General features: G+C 42.4%; 2 protein-coding genes across 4 annotated transcripts in view; one reads left to right on the top strand and one right to left on the bottom strand.

The window, feature by feature from the left end:
- Positions 1 to 2,512: 2,512 nt before the first annotated feature.
- On the bottom strand, positions 2,513 to 16,627 carry TUBD1 (tubulin delta 1). Of its 3 annotated transcripts, none has more exons than XM_060756789.2 (9): positions 16,522 to 16,627; positions 13,820 to 14,010; positions 13,567 to 13,714; positions 10,766 to 10,982; positions 8,468 to 8,702; positions 6,815 to 6,979; positions 5,740 to 5,880; positions 4,425 to 4,611; positions 2,513 to 2,771 (listed from the first exon to the last, which is right to left on the bottom strand). In XM_060756789.2, the coding sequence occupies exons 2-9, from the start codon at positions 13,989 to 13,991 to the stop codon at positions 2,669 to 2,671; spliced, it is 1,368 nt and encodes a 455-aa protein (XP_060612772.2). In that variant the 5' UTR covers positions 13,992 to 14,010; positions 16,522 to 16,627; the 3' UTR covers positions 2,513 to 2,668. The 3 variants fall into 3 exon arrangements, with proteins under 3 accessions (XP_060612772.2, XP_067328249.1, XP_067328250.1); XM_067472148.1 differs by having other exon boundaries at positions 16,558 to 16,581; XM_067472149.1 differs by lacking the exon at positions 16,522 to 16,627 and adding an exon at positions 16,477 to 16,499.
- Positions 16,628 to 16,904: 277 nt separating this feature from the next.
- Positions 16,905 to 19,458, top strand: part of RPS6KB1 (ribosomal protein S6 kinase B1) — a 32,863-nt gene continuing 30,309 nt past the window's right edge. Inside the window, exon 1 of the mRNA XM_060756790.2 lies at positions 16,905 to 17,092. Coding sequence (XP_060612773.2) covers positions 17,021 to 17,092 — 72 coding nt within the window. The 5' untranslated portion in view covers positions 16,905 to 17,020. The remainder of the gene's footprint in view (positions 17,093 to 19,458) is intronic.

The following is a 19,458-nucleotide window of genomic DNA, read 5'->3' as shown; positions in this document are numbered from 1 at the left end:
TGAAGCTGCAAAGCTATTAAATGCTAATCAAGGTGGCCAATTGCAATATTCATAGCTACCTACAACAGACAAGAGTTCTTTCTCCCGCCCTGGACATTATTTCAATGATAATGGCAGTAAGCAGTCAGATCTTGAAGCTGCAAAGCTATTAAATGCTAATCAAGGTGGCCAATTGAACCATTCACAGCTACCTCCAACAGACAAGAGTTTTTTTCTCCCACCCTGGACATTATTCCAAAGATGATGGCAGTAAGCAGCCAGACCTTGAAGCTGCAAAACTATTAAATGTGATACCTAAATATCCTACTTGACAGATTCAACTGCCTTTCAGACCGCTGCTTCACCATCCACTTGTGGCACCAAGTCCTTGATGGAGCACTTCCTCATTCTTATGCATGCTGTTGGGAGGTTTTATGATGTTATAAATAAGTTAAATTAGCCTCTCTGCATAAAGCGGTACCTAAATTTCCTACTTCACAGAAGCAACTGCCTTTTGGGCTGCATAGGTCAACAGCAAGCTAGACTACTAATAGTCGGGAGCTCACTCCATAATGTTTTTATGACCCAAGAGGCAAAACTTATTGACCCACCCTCGTCTATCCTATCTTTTAATTACGTAATCAATAGTTTCAACTTGGTGAGTTGTTGAAATGCTTTCCAACACTATAAACACAACCACAACAATATGAAAGTATCAGTTTGTGGATATTGGATCCTATGCTGAAGGAGGAAGAGGCATTGAGCAATCGAATGCCGTGCTCCCAAAAGAATTGCCGAAAAATTCCGGTTCTTTCGTAAGGGAACAGCTTTGGGAATCTAAACAGGGCCAGAAGCAGTGACGTCCTCAGGACGTTGTGAACTTTGGGTCAGTTGGCCCACGTCACTGGAGGGATTTGCAGAGCGACAACAGTGCAAAGTTTCCTCCCATTGCAGGAAAAGCAAGTGAATACGCAGCCGGCCCAACTACATTTGTCAACTCTTTTCTTTCCTGCAAAGTGCTTGAGACTTTCAAGCACTTGGAAGTTGTAGTTGCAGGGATTTATAGTTCACCCACAATCCAAGAGTATTCCGAACTCCACCAAGGATGGAATTGAACCAAACTTGGCATACTGAACTCCCAACAGAAAATACTGGAAGGGTTTAGTGGGCATTGACCTTGAGTTTTGGGAGTTGTAATTCACCTACATCCAGAGAGTGGTATGGACTCAAGCAATGATAGATCTGGACCAAACTTGGCATGGATACTCAATATGGCCAAATGTAAACACTGGTGGAGTTTGGGGGAAATATACATTGACATTTGGGAATTGTAGTTCCTGGGATTTATAGTTCACCTACAATCAAAGAGCATTCTGAACCCCACCAATGATGGAATTGAACCAAACTTGGTACAGGGAAGTCCTATGACCAACAGGAAATACTGGAAGAGTTTCGTAGGCATTGACCTTGGGTTTTGGGAGCTGTAGTTCACCTAAATCCAGAGAGCAGTATGGACTCAAACGATGGATCTTGGCACGGATACTCAATATGCCCAAATGTGAACACTAGTGGAATTTGGGGAAAATAGACCTTGGGATTTATAGTTGATGGAATTGAACCGAACTTGGCACACTGAACTCCCATGACAAATAGAAAATACTGGAAGGATTTGATGGCTGGTCAAGACATTGACCTTGAGTTTTGGGAGTTGCAGTTCACCTACATCCAGAGAACACTGTGGACTCAAACAATGATAGATCTGGACCAAACTCAATATGCCCAAATATGAATACTGGTGGATTCGGGAGGGGGGGGGGGAGACCTCGACATTTGGGAGTTATAGTTGCTGGGATTTATAGTCCACCTACAATCAGAGCGCATTCTGAACTCCACCAACAATGGAATTGAACCGAACTTGGCACACCGAACTCCCATGACCAATAGAAAATACTGGGAGAGTTTGGTAGACATTGACCTTGAGTTTTGGGAGCTGTAGTTCACCTACATCCAGAGAGCAGTATGGACTCAAACGATGATGGATCTTGGCACGGATACTCAATATGCCCAAATGTGGACACTGGTGGATTTGGTGGGGAATAGACCTTGACATTTGGGAGTTGTAGTTGTTGGGATTGATAGTCCACCTAAAATCAGAGCACATTCTGAACTGCACCAATGATAGACTTGAACCAAACTTGGCACACAGTACTCCCATGAGCAACAGAAAAGACTAGAATGGTTTGGTGGGCATTGACCTTGAGTTTGGGAGTTGTAGTTCACTTACATCAAGAGAGCACTGTAGCCTCAATGATGGATCTGGACCAAAGTTGGCACGAATACTCAATTGGCCTAAATGTGAGCACTGGTGGAGTTTGGGGGAAATAGATGTTGACATTTGGGAGTTGTAGTTGCTGGGATTGATAGTTCACCTACAATCGAAGAGCATTCTGAACCCTACCACTGACTTAGGATGTCCTTTATTCTGTGGAGGTCAAGCAAATAGGCAGGAGAAGCAGGAACACAGACCCAACCATCAGAAAAATAGATTGATTTTATATCCAAAAATACATACAATACTTCTGTTGAGGGTAGCTTTAGTCAAGACTCGCACACACTCACAAACACACAAACACATACACACTTTATAGAAAAACCTTGGGCCGGAGTCTGGTTATATATGGTTTGGGAATCAGAGGCTGCCATAGCTGGCAATAACTTGCTCCAGAGTTGTGAAGCAGTCCAGGAAGTCGTCTTCATCCAACCCAAACTTGGTATACTGGTGAATGTACGCCCTATGTGGACAGAAAAACCAGAACGTTTACATTAGAACAGTGGTTCTCAACCTTCCCAATGCTGCAACCCCTTAATACAGTTCTTCATGTTGTGGTTTGGGAGTTGTAGTTCACCTACATCAAGAGAACACTGTGGCCTCAAACAATGATGGATCTGGACCAAACTTGGCACGAATACTCAATAGGCCCAAATGTAAACACTGGTGGAGTTTGGGGAAAATAGAATCTTGACATTTGGGAGTTGTAGTTGCTGGGATTTGTAGTTCATCTACAATCAAAGAGCATTCTGAGTTCCATCAACAATGGAATTGAACCAAACCTGGCACACACAACTCCCATGACAAACTGAAAACACTAGAAGAGTTTGATGGGCATTGACCTTGAGTTTTGGGAGTTGTAGTTCACCTACATCAAGGGAGCACTGTGGCCTCAAACAATGATGGATCTGGACCAAACTTGGCACGAATACTCAATAGGCCCAAATGTAAACACTGGTGAAGTTTGGGGGAAATAGACCTTGACATTTGGGAGTTGTAGTTGGTGGGATTTGTAGTTCACCTACAATCAAAGAGCATTCTGAGTTCCACCAACAATGGAATTGAACCAAACTTGGCAAACTCCCATGATCAACAGAAAAGTACTGGAAGTGTTTTGTGGGCATTGACCTTGAATTTGGGAGTTGTAGTTCACCTACATCCAAAGAGCACTGTGGCCTCAAACTATGATGGATCTGGACCAAACTTGGCACGAATACTCAATAGGCCCAAATGTAAACACTGGTGGAGTGTGGGGGAAATAGACCTTGACATTTGGGAGTGGTGGTTGCTGGGATTTATAGTTCACCTACAATCAAAGAGCAGTCTTTGATTGACCTTGAGTTTAGGAGTTGTAGTTCACCTACTCCCAGAGAGCACTGCGGACTCAAACAATAATGGATCTGGACCAAACTTGGCACGAATACTCAATAGGCCCAAATGTGAACACTAGTGGGCTTTGGAGAAAATAGAGCTTGAGATTTATAGTTCACCTATAGTCAAAGACATTTGAACTCCACCAATGATGAAATTGAACCAAACTTGGCACACAGAACTCCCATGACCAACAGAAAACACTGGAAGGGTTCGGTGGGCACTGACCTTGAGTTTTGGAGTTGTAGTTCACCTACATCAACAGAGCACTGTGTACTCAAAACAGTGACGGATCTGGACCAGAATTGGCATGAATACTCAATATGCCCAAGTGTAAACACTGGTGGAGTTTGGGGGAAATAGACCTTGACATTTGGGAGTTGCAGTTGCTGGGATTTATAGTTCACCTACAACCAGAGAGCAATCTGAATCCCACCAACGATGGAATTGAACCAAACTAGGGGCACAGAACTCCTATGACCGATAGATAATACTAGAAGAGTTTGGTAGGCATTGACCTTGAGTTTTGGGAGTTGTAGTTCACCTACATAAAGAGGGCACTGTGGCCTCAAACAATGATGGATCTGGACCAAACTTGGCATGGATACTCAGTATGCCCAGATGTAAACACTGGTGGATTTTGGGGAAAATAGACCTTGCCTTTGGGAGTTGTAGCTCCTTCTCATTTCGTCCCGCCAAAGAACCTGAGACAGTGGCATGCCAACCATTACTTTTTCCCACTTACTTGGAGGCGAACATTTTCCACGCCTTCCCCACTATGTTGTCGAGGGGCTTGAGCAAGAACTGGCTGTTGCTCACCAGGGATGCCGATTTCTCGTATCTGTTAAAGGCTCTCGGAGTTTGCCAGACCGCCAGGGTGTCCTCTGGAGCGTTGAGCCAAGAGGTGTAGAGGGCAGGGTCTCGGAAGCCTCCTGCAGGAAGCAACATCCCACCAACGATGGAATTGAACCAAACTTGGCACACACAACTCCCATGACCAACAGAAAATACTGGAAGGGTTTGGTGGGCATTGACCTTGAGTTTGGGAGTTGTAGTTCACCTACATCCAGAGATCGCTGTGGACTCCAACAATGATGGATCTGAACCAAACTCTACACGAATACTCAATATGCCCAAATGTGAACACTGGTGAAGTTTGGGGGAAATAGACCTTGACATTTGGGAGTTGTAGTTGCTGGGATTTATAGTTTACCAATAATCAGAGAACGTTCTGAGCTCCACCAACAATGGAATTGAACCAAACTTGGCACACACAACTCCCATGACCAACAGAAAACACTAGAAGAGTTTGGTGGGCATTGACCTTGAGTTTTGGGAGCTCTAGTTCACCTACATCCAGAGAGCAGTATGGACTCAAACGATGATGGATCTTGGCACGGATACTCAATATGCCCAAATGTGGACACTGGTGCATTTGGTGGGGAATAGACCTTGACATTTGGGAGTTGTAGTTGTTGGGATTGATAGTCCACCTAAAATCAGAGCACATTCTGAACTGCACCAATGATAGACTTGAACCAAACTTGGCACACAGTACTCCCATGAGCAACAGAAAAGACTAGAATGGTTTGGTGGGCATTGACCTTGAGTTTGGGAGTTGTAGTTCACCTACATCAAGAGAGCTTGTGTCAGACTGACGTAGTTTGGCTCATCCCATGAACCTCTGCCACATTTTCTGTTATTTTTCTTTTATGGCATCCTAAAATACCGCCCCTGCTTGTACCCAATTTCTCTAAGCTGTTTTCGAACTGCTTAGGTCAACAGTGAGCTGGACTGACAGTCGGGCGCTCACCCCAACCCGGGCTTTGAACTGGCAACCTTTCAGTTGGTAGATCTTATGGCTGGTAGTGGTGATTTACCCGCTGTACTATAGCCCGGTCCAAATGTGCTATAATAAAATAATTATTATTTTATAATAAAATGAAACAAGAGATAATGTTAATTTCCGGTCAGCAGATCTTCTGCAGCTAGCAGTTTAACCCGCCGCGGTTGGTTGGTTGATTGTATGCATACATTGCAAACTCCAACAGGTTTCTCACCCAGGTCTGCGCTCTGGATGTCTTTTCCTCGCAAGGTGACCAGGTTGGCGATGGAGGTGTTGAAACGGCCCGTCTGCTTTGGAGACTCTTTCCGAGAGGCAGGGAGCCCAGGGACAGGTGGACGCACCTGCCAGTCAATACCTGGAAAGGGAAACGGGAGATAAGCATTTCAATAGTAGGGTCCTCTTTGATTTTAATCAGCCTTGCTCCATCATAGCGATTCTTTGGATTGTTGTTGTTTATTCATTCGGTCACTTCAAATCTCCATTTCTAAGTCGAAGAGCCGGCGTTGTCCATAGACACCTCCAAGGTCATGTAGCCAGCATGACTGCCTGGAGCGCTGTTACCTTCCCACCAGAGCGGTACCTATTGATCTATGCATGTTTGCGAACTGCTAGGTTGCCACAAGCTGGGGCTGACAGCAGGAGCTCACCCCGCTCTCCGGATTCGAACCTGCGACCTTTCGGTCTGCAAGATCAGCAGCTCAGCGCTTTAACCCACTGCACCACTCATATCAAAATGCTATTGTGAAAGGCACATAGGAATCTCCCCAACCCAGGATGGAGATCTTTAAGACTGCTCAATTCGGAAAAATCCGAAGCGTGTAGAAATGGCTCCTCCTATTGGCACAAAGCGTCAAGTACATGCTCTAGTTATTATTACAGCACTTCAATCCCACTTTCACTGGGATGGTTCTGTCTTGTGGACTCTTTAAGACCATTATGTACACACCTAATGTGAGCTCCCGACCATCAATAGTCTAGCTTGCTGTTGACCTATGCAGCCTGGAAGAGGAGCCCCTGGTGGCGCAACACACACACACGGGTAGGTCAAAAAGTAATGCCTCCATCGCTCTAACCTTTCTTTCCCAGTTACTAGACTTTTTTAAAGACCATTATGTACACAAACAATGTGAGCTCCTGACCATCAATAGTCTAGCTTACTGTTGACCTATGCAGCCTGAAAGAGGAGCCCCTGGTGGCACAACACACACACACACGCAAGGGTGGGTCCAAAAGTAATGCCTCCATCGCTCTAACTTTTTTTTCTTCCCCAGTTACTAGACTATTTATACCTTCTTCCATCTTTGCGTTTGCGATCAGCATCTGCCGCAAGTGTTTCAGGAGCCCGGGCCACGCAAACGTGGTGTAAGGGAGGGAGTTTTCAGACATTTGAGGAATGTTACGGATACCCAACATCTTGAACTCGGGGTGGGGAACAAGGGCTTCCATGAGATCCCCTGCGGAGGAGAGATGGGCATTACAATTTCATCTAATATAATAATAATAATAATAATGTATATTCCGCTCTATCTCCCCAAGGAGGGGACTCAGAACGGAGTACAACATACACAGACAAACATACAGTGCATTTAATACAGTGGAATAACAATAACATACAATACACAAACAAAGGTAAAGGCTTCCCCTTTCATTTCCGGCTTCTGGAGGTGGTACTCAACTTCGGCCATGGGGAGGTGCTCTTGTTCCATTTCCAAGTCAACCCTGTTATCCATAGACACCTCCTGGTCACATTGCCAGCATGGGCACCTTTATTACCTTCCCACTGAAGTGGTACCTATTGAACTACTCACATCTGCATGTTTTCGAACTGCTAGGTTGGCAGGAGCTGGGGCTAACTATGGGATGTCACTTTATTTATATTCTGCTCTATCTCCCTGAGGGGACTCTGAATGGATTACAACATACACAGATAGGCAAACATTCAATGCGTTTAATACAGTGGGATAACAATGACATACAATACACAAACAAAGGTAGATGCTTCCCCTTTCATTTCCGGCTTCTGGAGGTGGTACTCAACTTTGGCCATGGGGAGGTGCTCTTGTTCCATTTCCAAGACAAGGAGTCTATTGTCCATAGACACCTCCTGGTCGCATTGCCAGCATGGGCACCTTTATTACCTTTCCACTGAAGTGGTACCTATTAATCTACTCACATTTGCATGTTTTCAAACTGCTAGGTTGGCAGGAGCTGGGGCTAACAGTGGGAGGTCACTTTATTTATATTCCGCTCTATCTCCCTGAGGGGACTCAGAGTGCATTACAACATACACCGATAGGCAAACATTCAGTGCCTTTAATACATTGGAATAACAATGCCATACAATACACAAACAAAGGTAAAGGCTTCCTCTTTCATTTCCGGCTTCTGGAGGTGGTACTCAACTTTGACCATGGGGAGGTGCTCTTGTTCCATTTCCAAGTCGAGGAGCCTGTTGTCCGTAGACACCTCCTGGTCGCATTGCCAGCATGGGTGCCTTTATTACCTTCCCACCGAAACAGTACCTATTGATCTAGTCACATCTGCATGTTTTCGAACTGCTAGGTTGGCAGGAGCTAGGGCTAACAGCGGACGCTCACCCCAACCCGTGGCTTCAAATTGATCAGCAGAGTCAGCATTATTACCTTTATTATCTTCCCACCTATTGATCTACTCACGTTTGCATGTTTTCGAACTGCTAGGTTGGCAGGAGCTAGGGCTAACAGCGGGAGCTTACCCTGACCTGCGGCTTCAAACCGATCAGCAGAGTCAGCATTATTACCTTTATTATCTTCCCACCTATTCATTTACTCACATTTGCATGTTTTCGAACTGATAGGTTGGCAGGAGCTAGGGCTAACAGCAGGAGCTCACCCCAACCTGTGGCTTCGAACTGCCAACATTTAGGTCTGCAGATTCAGCAGCAGAAGGGTTTAACCACGTACCTAAGGGGCTCCTGCTGTACTGCGTAGCTCCTTCGGAGGAGGCGCGAGCCGGCTGGAAGACGCTCCCCAACTGATGCGCGATGACTCGGTTGACGTCCCGGAAAGAGATCTGCTTGATGTTCATGAGCTGCGCGCAGATCTTGTGGACGGCGTCGTTTTCGTGAACCAGGAGGGCGTCGGAGGACTGGTAAAGGTGCGAGAGAGTCAGCACCGCATTGTAGTTTTGCACAATCACCTGGAACGGGGAGGGAGTGGGAAAGAAGATGGCAACAGCTCAGATAGCAAGGCGACGAGTTCACCAAAGAGTTTCCCAAGAGGGGATAAACGACGACGACGACGTCACTTATGCTCTTAGCACGAACCGAATCCCTATCTCCAGTATAGACCATATATACTGATATATTTATTTATTTACGACATTTATATGCTGCCCTTCTCACCTTGAAGGAGACTCAGAGCGGCTTACTATATATATATATATATCTCACACATATACATACACACACACACACACACACATATATATATACACACACATACACACACACTAGCCGCCCCCTGCCACGCATTGCTGTGGCCCACATGGGGGTTCTGTGTGGGAGGTTTGGCCCAATTCTATCATTGGTGGGGTTCAGAATGCTCTGTGATTATAGGTGAACTATAAATCCCAGCAACTACAACTCCCAAATGTCAAGATTCTATTTTCCCCAAACTCCACCAGTGTTCATATTTGGGCATATTGAGTCTTCATGTAGAGTTTGGTCCAGATCCATCATTGTTTGAGTCCACAGTGATCTCTGGATGTAGGTGAACTACAACTCCCAAACTCAAGGTCAATGCCCACCAAACCCTTCTAGTATTTTCTGTTGGTCTTGGGAGTTCTGTGTGCCAAGTTTGGTTCAATCCCATCATTGGTGGAGTTCAGAATGCTGTTTGATTGCGGGTGAACTATAAATCCCAGCAACTGCCACTCCCAAATGACAAAATCAATTTTTTGAGTGAAGGACATACATTGGGTTGTTAGGCGTCTTGTGTCCAAATTTGGTGTCAATTCGTCCAGTGGTTTTTGAGTTCTGTTAATCCCATAAATGAACATTACATTTTTATTTACATACACATACACACAATATATTATATTATTAGCATAGTACAATATTAGTATTATAGTATAATATATACTATATTGTACTATACCATTATATTGTAATATTATTATTAATATTACATCTAATATAAAATTTATAATTATAATATTAGTATTATATTGCATTACATTATAATATTTTAAATATCATATGTATATACAATATATTATGTTATTAGCATTATATGTATATACAATATATTACATTACATTATAAGTATATAATATGGTATATAGTAAATAATATTATTATATAGACCATATATACCAGATATATTTTTATCTGGGTTGTTGTAGGTTTTTTCGGGCTATATGGCTATGGTCTAGACGCATTCTCTCCTGACGTTTCGCCTGCATCTGTGGCAAGCATCCTCAGAGGCAGTGAGGTCTATTGGAACTAGGAAAATGGGTTTATATATCTGTGGAATGACCAGGGTGAGACAAAGGACTCTTGTCTGCTGGAGCTAGGTGGGAATGTTTCACCTGACCACTTTGATTAGCATATAATGGCCTGACAGTGCCTGGAGCAAACTGTTGTTGAGAGGTAATTAGATGTCCTTGTTTGTTTCCTCTCTGTTGTTGTGTATATTTATTTATTTATTTACGACATTTATATGCCTCCCTTCTCACCCCGAAGGGGACTCAGAGTGGCTTGCAAAATATACGGTATATACATACAATATATTATATTATTAGCATACCACAATATCAGTATATGTTACTATATTGTACTATACCATTATATTGTAACATTATTAGTAATATAAAATATATAATTATAATATCGTATTATTAGTAGTAGTATTATATTGTATTACATTATATTATAAATATTTTATGCATATACAATATATTATATATTATAATGTATTACATTATAATATAAATATTCTATGTATGCACAATATATCACATTACATTGTATTATATTATTAGCATAGCACATATATATGCACTCTCTCTGTGTGTGTGTATATATATATATATGATATAGACCATATATACCAGATATATTACAATCACGAAGGCTATGCGTGACTGCCTGCATTAGAAGCAACACATTGAAGAGATGCCCAACTGGGAATATTTAGCATTTAGCTCAGAACCAAATGCCAACTCCCATGTGGTAGAGGGATCTTAGCGGCAACATTCACCTCCCCAGTTCCATAGGGCCAGACGACATGGTTGAGCAGGAATGAGGTCGGGTACGCATCTTTCAAGCCTGCCGTCACAAAGGCGCCCAGGCCGGATCCTGTCCCGCCGGCCATGCTCATGACGGTCAGAAATCCACTCAGCCGGTCGCATTTCTCGGCCTCTTTCTGCACCAGGTTCATGATGGCTTCTTTGTGTTTGGGCCCATGGACACAATAACTAGAACACAAACGGATACGGGTTAGAAAGGGGAAGGTGGGAAGAAGACTTGGAGATATTTATTTATTTGTCGTGTCAGAGCAACCAGTCCATTATATTACATTTCTAACAGAACAAAGCAAACAAACAGACAAAATACAAAACTTGTGAGTTTGGTAGTTGGTTAAATGTCCTTTGACCAGTAGCTGGCCACTTGGAGTGCTTCTGGTGTTGCTGCAAAAAGGTCCTCCATTGTTCATGTGGCAGGGTTCAGGTTGCATTGCAGCAGGTGGTCAGTGGTTTGCTCTTCTCCACACTCGCATGTTGTGGATTCCACTTTGTGGCCCCATTTCTGAAGGTTGGCTCTGCATCTCGTGGTGCCAGAGCGCAGTCTGTTCAGCGCCTTCAAAGTCGCCCAGTCTTCTGTGTGCCCAGGGGGGAGTCTCTCATTTGGTATCAGCCATTGGTTGAGGTTCTGGGTTTGAGCCTGCCACTTTTGGACTCTCGCTTGCTGAGGTGTTCCAGCGAGTGTCTCTGTAGATCTTAGAAAACTATTTCTAGATTTAAGTTGTTGATGTGCTGGCTGATACCCAAACAGGGGATGAGCTGGAGATGTCTCTGCCTTGGTCCTTTCACTATTGGCTGCTACTCCCCGGCGGATGTCAGGTGGTGCAATACCGGCTAAACTGTAGTTTCTCCAGTGGTGTAGGGTGCAGACACCCTGTGATAATGCGGCATGTCTCATTAAGAGCCACATCCACTGTTTTAGTGTGGTGAGATGTGTTCCACACTGGGCATGCATACTCAGCAGCAGAGTAGCATAGCGCAAGGGCAGATGTCTTCACTGTGTCTGGTTGTGATCCCCAGGTTGTGCCAGTCAGCTTTAGTATGATATTGTTTCTAGCACTCACTTTTTGCTTGATGTTCAGGCAGTGCTTCGTGTAGGTAAGAGCACAATCCAGAGTGACTCCCAGGTATTTGGGTGCGCTGCAATGCTCCAGTGGGATTCCTTCCCAGGTGATCTTCAGAGCTTGGGATGCTTGTCTGTTCTTGAGATGAAAGGCGCATGTCTGTGTTTTAGATGGATTAGGGATCAGCTGGTTTTCCCTGTAATAGGCAGTAAGGGCACCTAGAGCTCCGGAGAGCTTCTGTTCTACCATCTCAAAGCTCCCTGCTTGAGTGGTAATGGCACGATCATCAGCATAGATGAAATTCTCTGTCCCTTCTGGCAGTGGCTGGTCATTTGTGTAAATGTTGAACAGAAGCAACTTGGGGATTAAAATAAGCAATATGGAATAGACACAACTATGGGAACAAAGACATTAAAATGTATCAATATGTGTTAAAGAAAACTATTATAAATTAATATGGAAATAATAATAATAATAATAATAGTAATAATGCAAAGACTCTGACACAAGCCAGTATAGATGGTCCCTGTACTGGTATGGCTGTACCAGGAGCACCAACTTCTTTTCCTTTCTATTGAGTGTTTGCATGTATTCCAAAGTTCCATGCATTTTGCAATAAGGTGGCTTCCCTTGGTTTGCAATCATAGGGCCAATGACCCATCAATTATCATTATGTTCTTTAGTTCTGCCCCTTTTTCTGGGTTAAGGAGGGGAAAAGGGGACATCTAGTTCAGTTCGCACAGAGAAGCCTTTCGTACAGGACGTGAATCAGTTCCACCTGTAGAAAGCTTCGTCTTTTACAGCTTTGCTGGGGGGATCCAGTCCCACAGCTCTACAGAGAACTATAGCATAGCCTTTGTTGGGGAATTTAGTTCCACAACTCTACAGCCAGCTCTTTGCTGGAGAAATACAGCTCCACGGTTTTACAGCCAGCCTTTGCTGGGAATTGAAAGCCTTCTTTCCTCTTGGAAATCTACTAAAGGATTCTGTTTGGTAAGGGCCACTTGCAGCAGCCATAATGCAATTTGGACCGGGTGTAGGGGCCCACGCCAGCAGAGCTTAAGCCAGTCATGGATTTCCCTTGTAGAAGAAAGAAACAGTTTATGAAGAAAGTTGCCTGTCCCTTTTGGACAAGATTTAAGCAAGCCACCAGTTGATTCAAACCCTTGTTTGATTTATTGAAGATTTAAGCAACAATAAAAACTTTCTAAGTCTTTAAAAGAACTTTGTGTGGGGAAATCCGAAAGGCCTCTCAGCCGAGGCACCCCGGCGTCCCGTTAGGCATTCAGAAAACACATCCTGTCTACAGACTCTTTCACAGGCCCAGCGCATGACAGCACAATCCCAGTGGTGATCGGCACACTGGGTGCAGTGCCTAAAGACCTTGGCCTGCACTTAAACACAATCGGCGCTGACAAAATTACCATCTGCCAGCTGCAAAAGAGATCTGCACACATTATTCGCCGATACATCACACAGTCCTAGACACTTGGGACCTCACAACCTCTGAGGATGCCTGCAGGCGAAACGTCAGGAGAGAATGCTTCTGGAACATGGCCAGACAGCCCGGAAAACACACAACAACCCAAACTTTGGGAGACTTCCAAGGTTTACAAAATGAATATTGCATCGTAAGGACAAATTTAACGAATTTGATACAACTTACGAAAACATTGCACAGGCCTAATACATACCCATTTGCCCAATTATTCCCCGATCCTTGCTTTTGACAGAAATGTGATTTATGGTCGTATGTCCAGCCGCCGGACTTGGAAGCCACGGATAAAGTCTGGCCAATTACTTTGGGTTCCATGTCCACCAAAACAGCGCGAGCAGCAAGAGCTGAATGGAAAGAAAATAGAAAATGGAACGTTTCAGTGGTATCGTGTTCCTCCTTCTTAGAAGCGGTCTCGAGTCTCATGTGGTGGGCAAAAGAAATAAATGTACCTCCAGGTTTGTCTTCGCTGAAAAACCGTTCCCTGCCGGCGGCCAGGTAGGACTCATTTTCCTTTTTGGAGCACAATCCGTGGCTGCTGTGCAAATCGGTGCAGATGGTGTCAAACACTTCGCGGCCGACTTGGTTTCCACACTGACCCAGCTGGATGGTGATGATGGACATCCCTTTTTGGCTCGAGTCTCTTTGGGGGAGATAATATTGATTTATTTAAGACATTGATATGCCGCCCTTCTCACCCCAAAGGGGACTCAGAGCAGCTTACAAGTTACACATACATACAATAGAACTCTTGCCTGCTTGAGGCAAGTGTGAATGTTGTCATTGATTTGCATGGAATGGCAGCAATCAGCCAGGCTCTGAAGCTACAAGGCCATTCAATGTTACAATTGGCCACTTTGATTACCATTGAATGGCCTTGTAGCGCCAAACCCTGGCTGATTGCTGCCATTACATGCTAATCAAGCCGGTCAATTGCAACATTCACACTTGCCTCAAGTAGGCAAGATGTTGCATCCCAGATCATGAAACGAGACCATAAGATTAAATTCACCACTCTGGACTGTAGGAAAAACAATCCTTTTTTATTGATGAAAAATTGGTTACAAAAGAAAGGCAAATGCAAAGTCAAAAAGCCACAATAGAAACACAGCAGTCAGGAAAATCTCTGAGCTTGAGCAAAATTCCAAAAACCATAATACAAAAACCAGGAACCTGCTAGCACCTCACTAACCATGTACTTGATAACTAGAAGCCTCTGGGATTACCGGCCATGGAACACAGGAATTCTGCCAAGGTACAGCCGCAGTCCAAAACGATGCTTGATCTAACGAGACACCGGGAAGGAGGCCCCTTAAACCAAAGAAACTATTCCTTGAAATGCCCCTTGACTTTGAAGCATGGGCCTGTCTCTCCTGTAATCTATTTGACCTTCGTAGAAACTGTGAATCACTCCTGTTTCTAGTTATCTGTTCCCTTCGGTCCTCATTAAAAACCCAGGTTTGATTTCCTCTGGAGAGCTATCACAGCTGGATTCCAAAACATTTTCATCAGGCTGTTCAGTTTCAGTTTCCTCGCCACTGACCTCAGCAACAGCTTCAACACTATCAGGGAGAGATACATGTTCAGTGGCTTGCTCAGTTGGAAATACAATCAGAGAATCAGGTTCACACAGAGCAGGCTGAACCCCAACACAAGAGTTATTTCTCCCACAGATATATAAACACCACTTGCCTGGTTTCCAACACACCTCCCAACCTCTGAGAATGCTTGCCACAGATGTGGGTGAAACATCAGGAGAGAATGCTTCTGGAACATGGCCAGACAGCCCGGAGAACTCACAGCAAACCCAAATCAGAGTTATATAAGGCAGTAAAGTATGATAAAACTGGATGCTAATATTGTGCTACACTAATAATATAACATATTATATCTATATATCTACATATATCAATATTATACTGTAATACAATATAATACTAATAATAATACCATATGATAATATATACTATTTAATATATACTATATACATAATATATCTACTAATAATATTGTGATATACTATAATATGCATAGTATATAAATATTATGTACACTATTATATATATTATATAATTTTATTCATATAATAAATATAATACCATATTTCCCTTATGTATAATATACTATATGTATATTATAGTAATATAATATAAATTATATATATATATATATATATAAAATAATATAATACTCATATAATAAATATATTACCATATTTCCCTTATGTATAATATATTATAATATATGTATATTATAGTAATATAATATAAATAATATATATATAATACTCATGTAATAATTATAATACCATATTTCTCTTATGTATAATATAATATATAGTATAATAATATAATTATATTCATATAATAAATATATTCCCATATTTCCCTTATGTATAATATAAATAATAATAATATAACAATACTCTTATAACAAATATAATACCCTATTTCCCTTAGGTATAATATAGTATAATATATGTATATTATAGTAATATATAATATAAATAATATATATATATATATATAAATATAAAATAATATACTCATATAATAATTATAATACCATATGTCCCTTATGTATATATGTATATACATTATATAATAATAAGAATAATCATATAATAAATATCATACCCTATTTTCCTTATGTATAATATAATATATATTATATAAATATAATATAAATTATATATATATAAAATAATATACTCATATAATAATTATAATACCGTATGTCCCTTATGTATACATGTATATACATTATATAATAATAATAATATAATATCATACCCTATTTCCCTTATGTATAATGTATTATAATATATGTATATTATAGTAATATAATATAAATAATATATATATTATAATACTCACATAATAATTATAATACAATATGTCCCTTATGTATATTATATATAATATAATAATAATAATATAATAATACTCATATAATTATAGTACCATATGTCCCTTATGTATATTATTATATTATAATATATATATATATATTATAATATATATATATATATATTATAATATATATTATATTATAATAATAATACTCATATAATGAATGTAATACCATATTTCCCTATACTACAACTCACCCTGATTATCATCATCATTATCATCCCTGTACTAAACTTATTCACCTTAAGCAGAGCCCTGAAACTCAGAAGTTGCCATACTTGAGAGTAGATCTGGGTTGTGCCCAGTGCGCATGCGCTCCAATTTCGCGAGGACCGCCTCCCAATGTAAACAACACAACTGCGCATGCGCCTTTCTCTAGCGCTGACTCGCGCGGGGAAATTGGAGGGAGCTGGTTATGGGTAACCCTTTGAGCGCATGCGCACTGGAGTCAAAGCAGGAAAGGCGCGAAGTATGTCTTGATTATTTGAGAGGGGAAAGTGGGTGGAGTTGCGCCCACTGCGCCTGCGCGCTCGACTCAGCCCCTCCCACCCTCGCGGCCTTCGGCGCCTGCGCAGTGGGCGCCGCGAGGCTTTGCGCAGGCGCAGTCAGCTCGGGCGAGGGCGGCTGTCATGGCGGCGCTGGGGCTCGGCGCGGAGGGCCCATGAGGCGGCGCTCCGGCCTCACGAAGCCCGTCCTTCTCCCGGAGAGTCAGCAGCGGCCCTTCTCGGCGCCCCCGAGGCCATGGCGGGCGTCTTTGACATCGACCTGGACCAGCCCGAGGAGGCCGCGTCGGACGAGGAACTGGAGGAAGGGGTGAGTGAGGGAGAGAGGCCTAGCCGGGCCTGCCCTGGAGGGCCCGGCACAAAGCACCTACAGGCCGCTACAGAGCCTTTCCAGGCAATGTTGGGGTCGGGAAACTCTCAACACGTGTATTTACATACGAATAACACTGAGGAAGTCTGAGGTAAAAATTTACACTAGCAGAATCCTCTCAGGCGATTGCTGCGGCCTAGAAAATGGCCACTTTGGACACTATTTAAGTTAGGGAAGTGTTTACAAGGCTCCTTACGTTGAGAAGGAAGCAAACAAGGCTCCTTAGGAAGGAAAGCCAATCTATATATAAATAAAAATGTAATGCTCGTTTGTGGGATTAACAGAACTCAGGAAAGTGGCCACTTTGGACACTTATTTAAGTTAGGAAAGTGCTTACAAGGCTCCTTACGTTGAGAAGGAAGCAAACAAGGTCCCTTAGGAAGGACAGCCAATCTTCTATATCAATAAAAATGTAATGCTCGTTTGTGGGATTAACAGAACTCAGGAAAGTGGCCACTTTGGACATAATTTAAGTTAAGGAAGTGTTTACAAGGCTCCTTACGTTGAGAAGGAAGCAAACAAGGCTCCTCAGGAAGGAAAGCCAATCTTGTATATCAATAAAAATTTAATGCTCCTTTGTGGGATTAACATAACTCAAAAACCACTGGACGAATTGACACCAAATTTGGACACAAGACACCTCTCAGGCCAACGAGTGACCATCACTCATAAAAACACGGCAAAACACAGCAGAAGAGACTTAAAAAGCCAAAAAGAAAAACCATTACAACGCATGCGCAAAACCACATATACACAAACACATATATGCGTATATACACACACAAAATACATATACACAGAAAGGGGAAAGGGAGGAAGGAGGGATAGAAAGAGGGAAAGAAGGAGGGAATTGTGGGATTAACAGAACTCAGGAAAGTGGCCACTTTGGACACTATTTAAGTTAGGGAAGTGTTTACAAGGTTCCTTACGTTAAGAGGGAAGCAAACAAGGCTCCTTAGGAAGGACAGCCAATCTTCTATATCAATAAAAATGTAATGCTCGTTTGTGGGATTAACAGAACTCAGGAAAGTGGCCACTTTGGACACAATTTAAGTTAGGGAAGTGTTTACAAGGTTCCTTAGAGAAGGAAACAAACAAGGCTCCTTAAGAAGGGCAGCCAATCTATATGTATGAAAAATGTAATGTTCGTTTGTGGGATTAACAGAACTCAAAAACCACTGGACGAATTGGCACCACATTTGGATACAAGACACCTAACAACCCAATGTATGTCCTTCACTAAAAAAAAATGATTTTGTCATTTGGGAGTTATACTTGCTGGGATTAATAGTTCACCTACAATCACAGAGCATTCTGAACCCCACCAACGATGGGATTGAACCAAACTTGGCACACAAAACCAACAGAAAATACTGGAAGGGTTTGGTGGGCAGTGTCCTTTGGTTTTGGAGTTGTAGTTCACCTACATCCAGAGAGCACTGTGGACTCAAACAATGATGGATCTGGACCAAACTCTACACTGACTTAATATGCCCAAATGTGAACACTGGTGGAGTTTGGAGAAAATAGAATCCTGACATTTGAGAGTTGTAGTTGCTGGGATTTATAGTTCACCTACAGTCACAGAGAATTCTGAACCCCACCAATGATAGAATTGGGCCAAACCTCCCACACAGAACCCCCATGTGGGCCACAGCAACGCGTGGCAATGGACAGCTAGTTATCTCTTAAGAAGAAAAGCCAACATCTGTCTGGAACTGGTAGAGGCCCCTTCTACACAGCCATATAATCCAGATTATTTTCTTGAGTCGGGTTATGTTATTATTATTACTAGCCTTCCCCCACCACGCATTGCTGTGGCCCAGTCTGTGTATATGTGTTTTCTCTGTGTATATATATTTGTGTATATGTATATTTATGTGGTTATGCACATGTGTTGTAACATAATTTTTATTTTTTGGCTTTTTAAGTCTCTTCTACTGTGTTTTTCGGTGTTTTTATGAGTAACTAGCTGTCCACTGCCACGCGTTGCTGTGGCCCAGTCTTTGTATATGTGTTTTCTAACTTCATTTTGTTAGTTTTGGCCCATCTCCCTAATCCAGTGGTTCTCAACCTTCCTAATGCCGTGACCCCTTAATACAGTCCCTCGTGTTGTGGTGACCCCCTACCATAACATTGTTTTTGTTGCTACTTCATAGCAGTTATTTTACTACTGTTATAAATCATAATGTAAATCTCAGATATGCAAGATGTATTTTCATTCACTAGACCAAACTGGGCACAAATACCCAATGCACCCACATGTAAATGCTACTGGGGTTAGGGGAGGGTTGATTTTGTAATTT

This window comes from Anolis sagrei, chromosome 11 (genome assembly GCF_037176765.1).
Source record: "Anolis sagrei isolate rAnoSag1 chromosome 11, rAnoSag1.mat, whole genome shotgun sequence".
Lineage (NCBI taxonomy): Eukaryota > Metazoa > Chordata > Lepidosauria > Squamata > Dactyloidae > Anolis > Anolis sagrei.
This window is presented reverse-complemented; position numbering and strand designations above follow the sequence as displayed.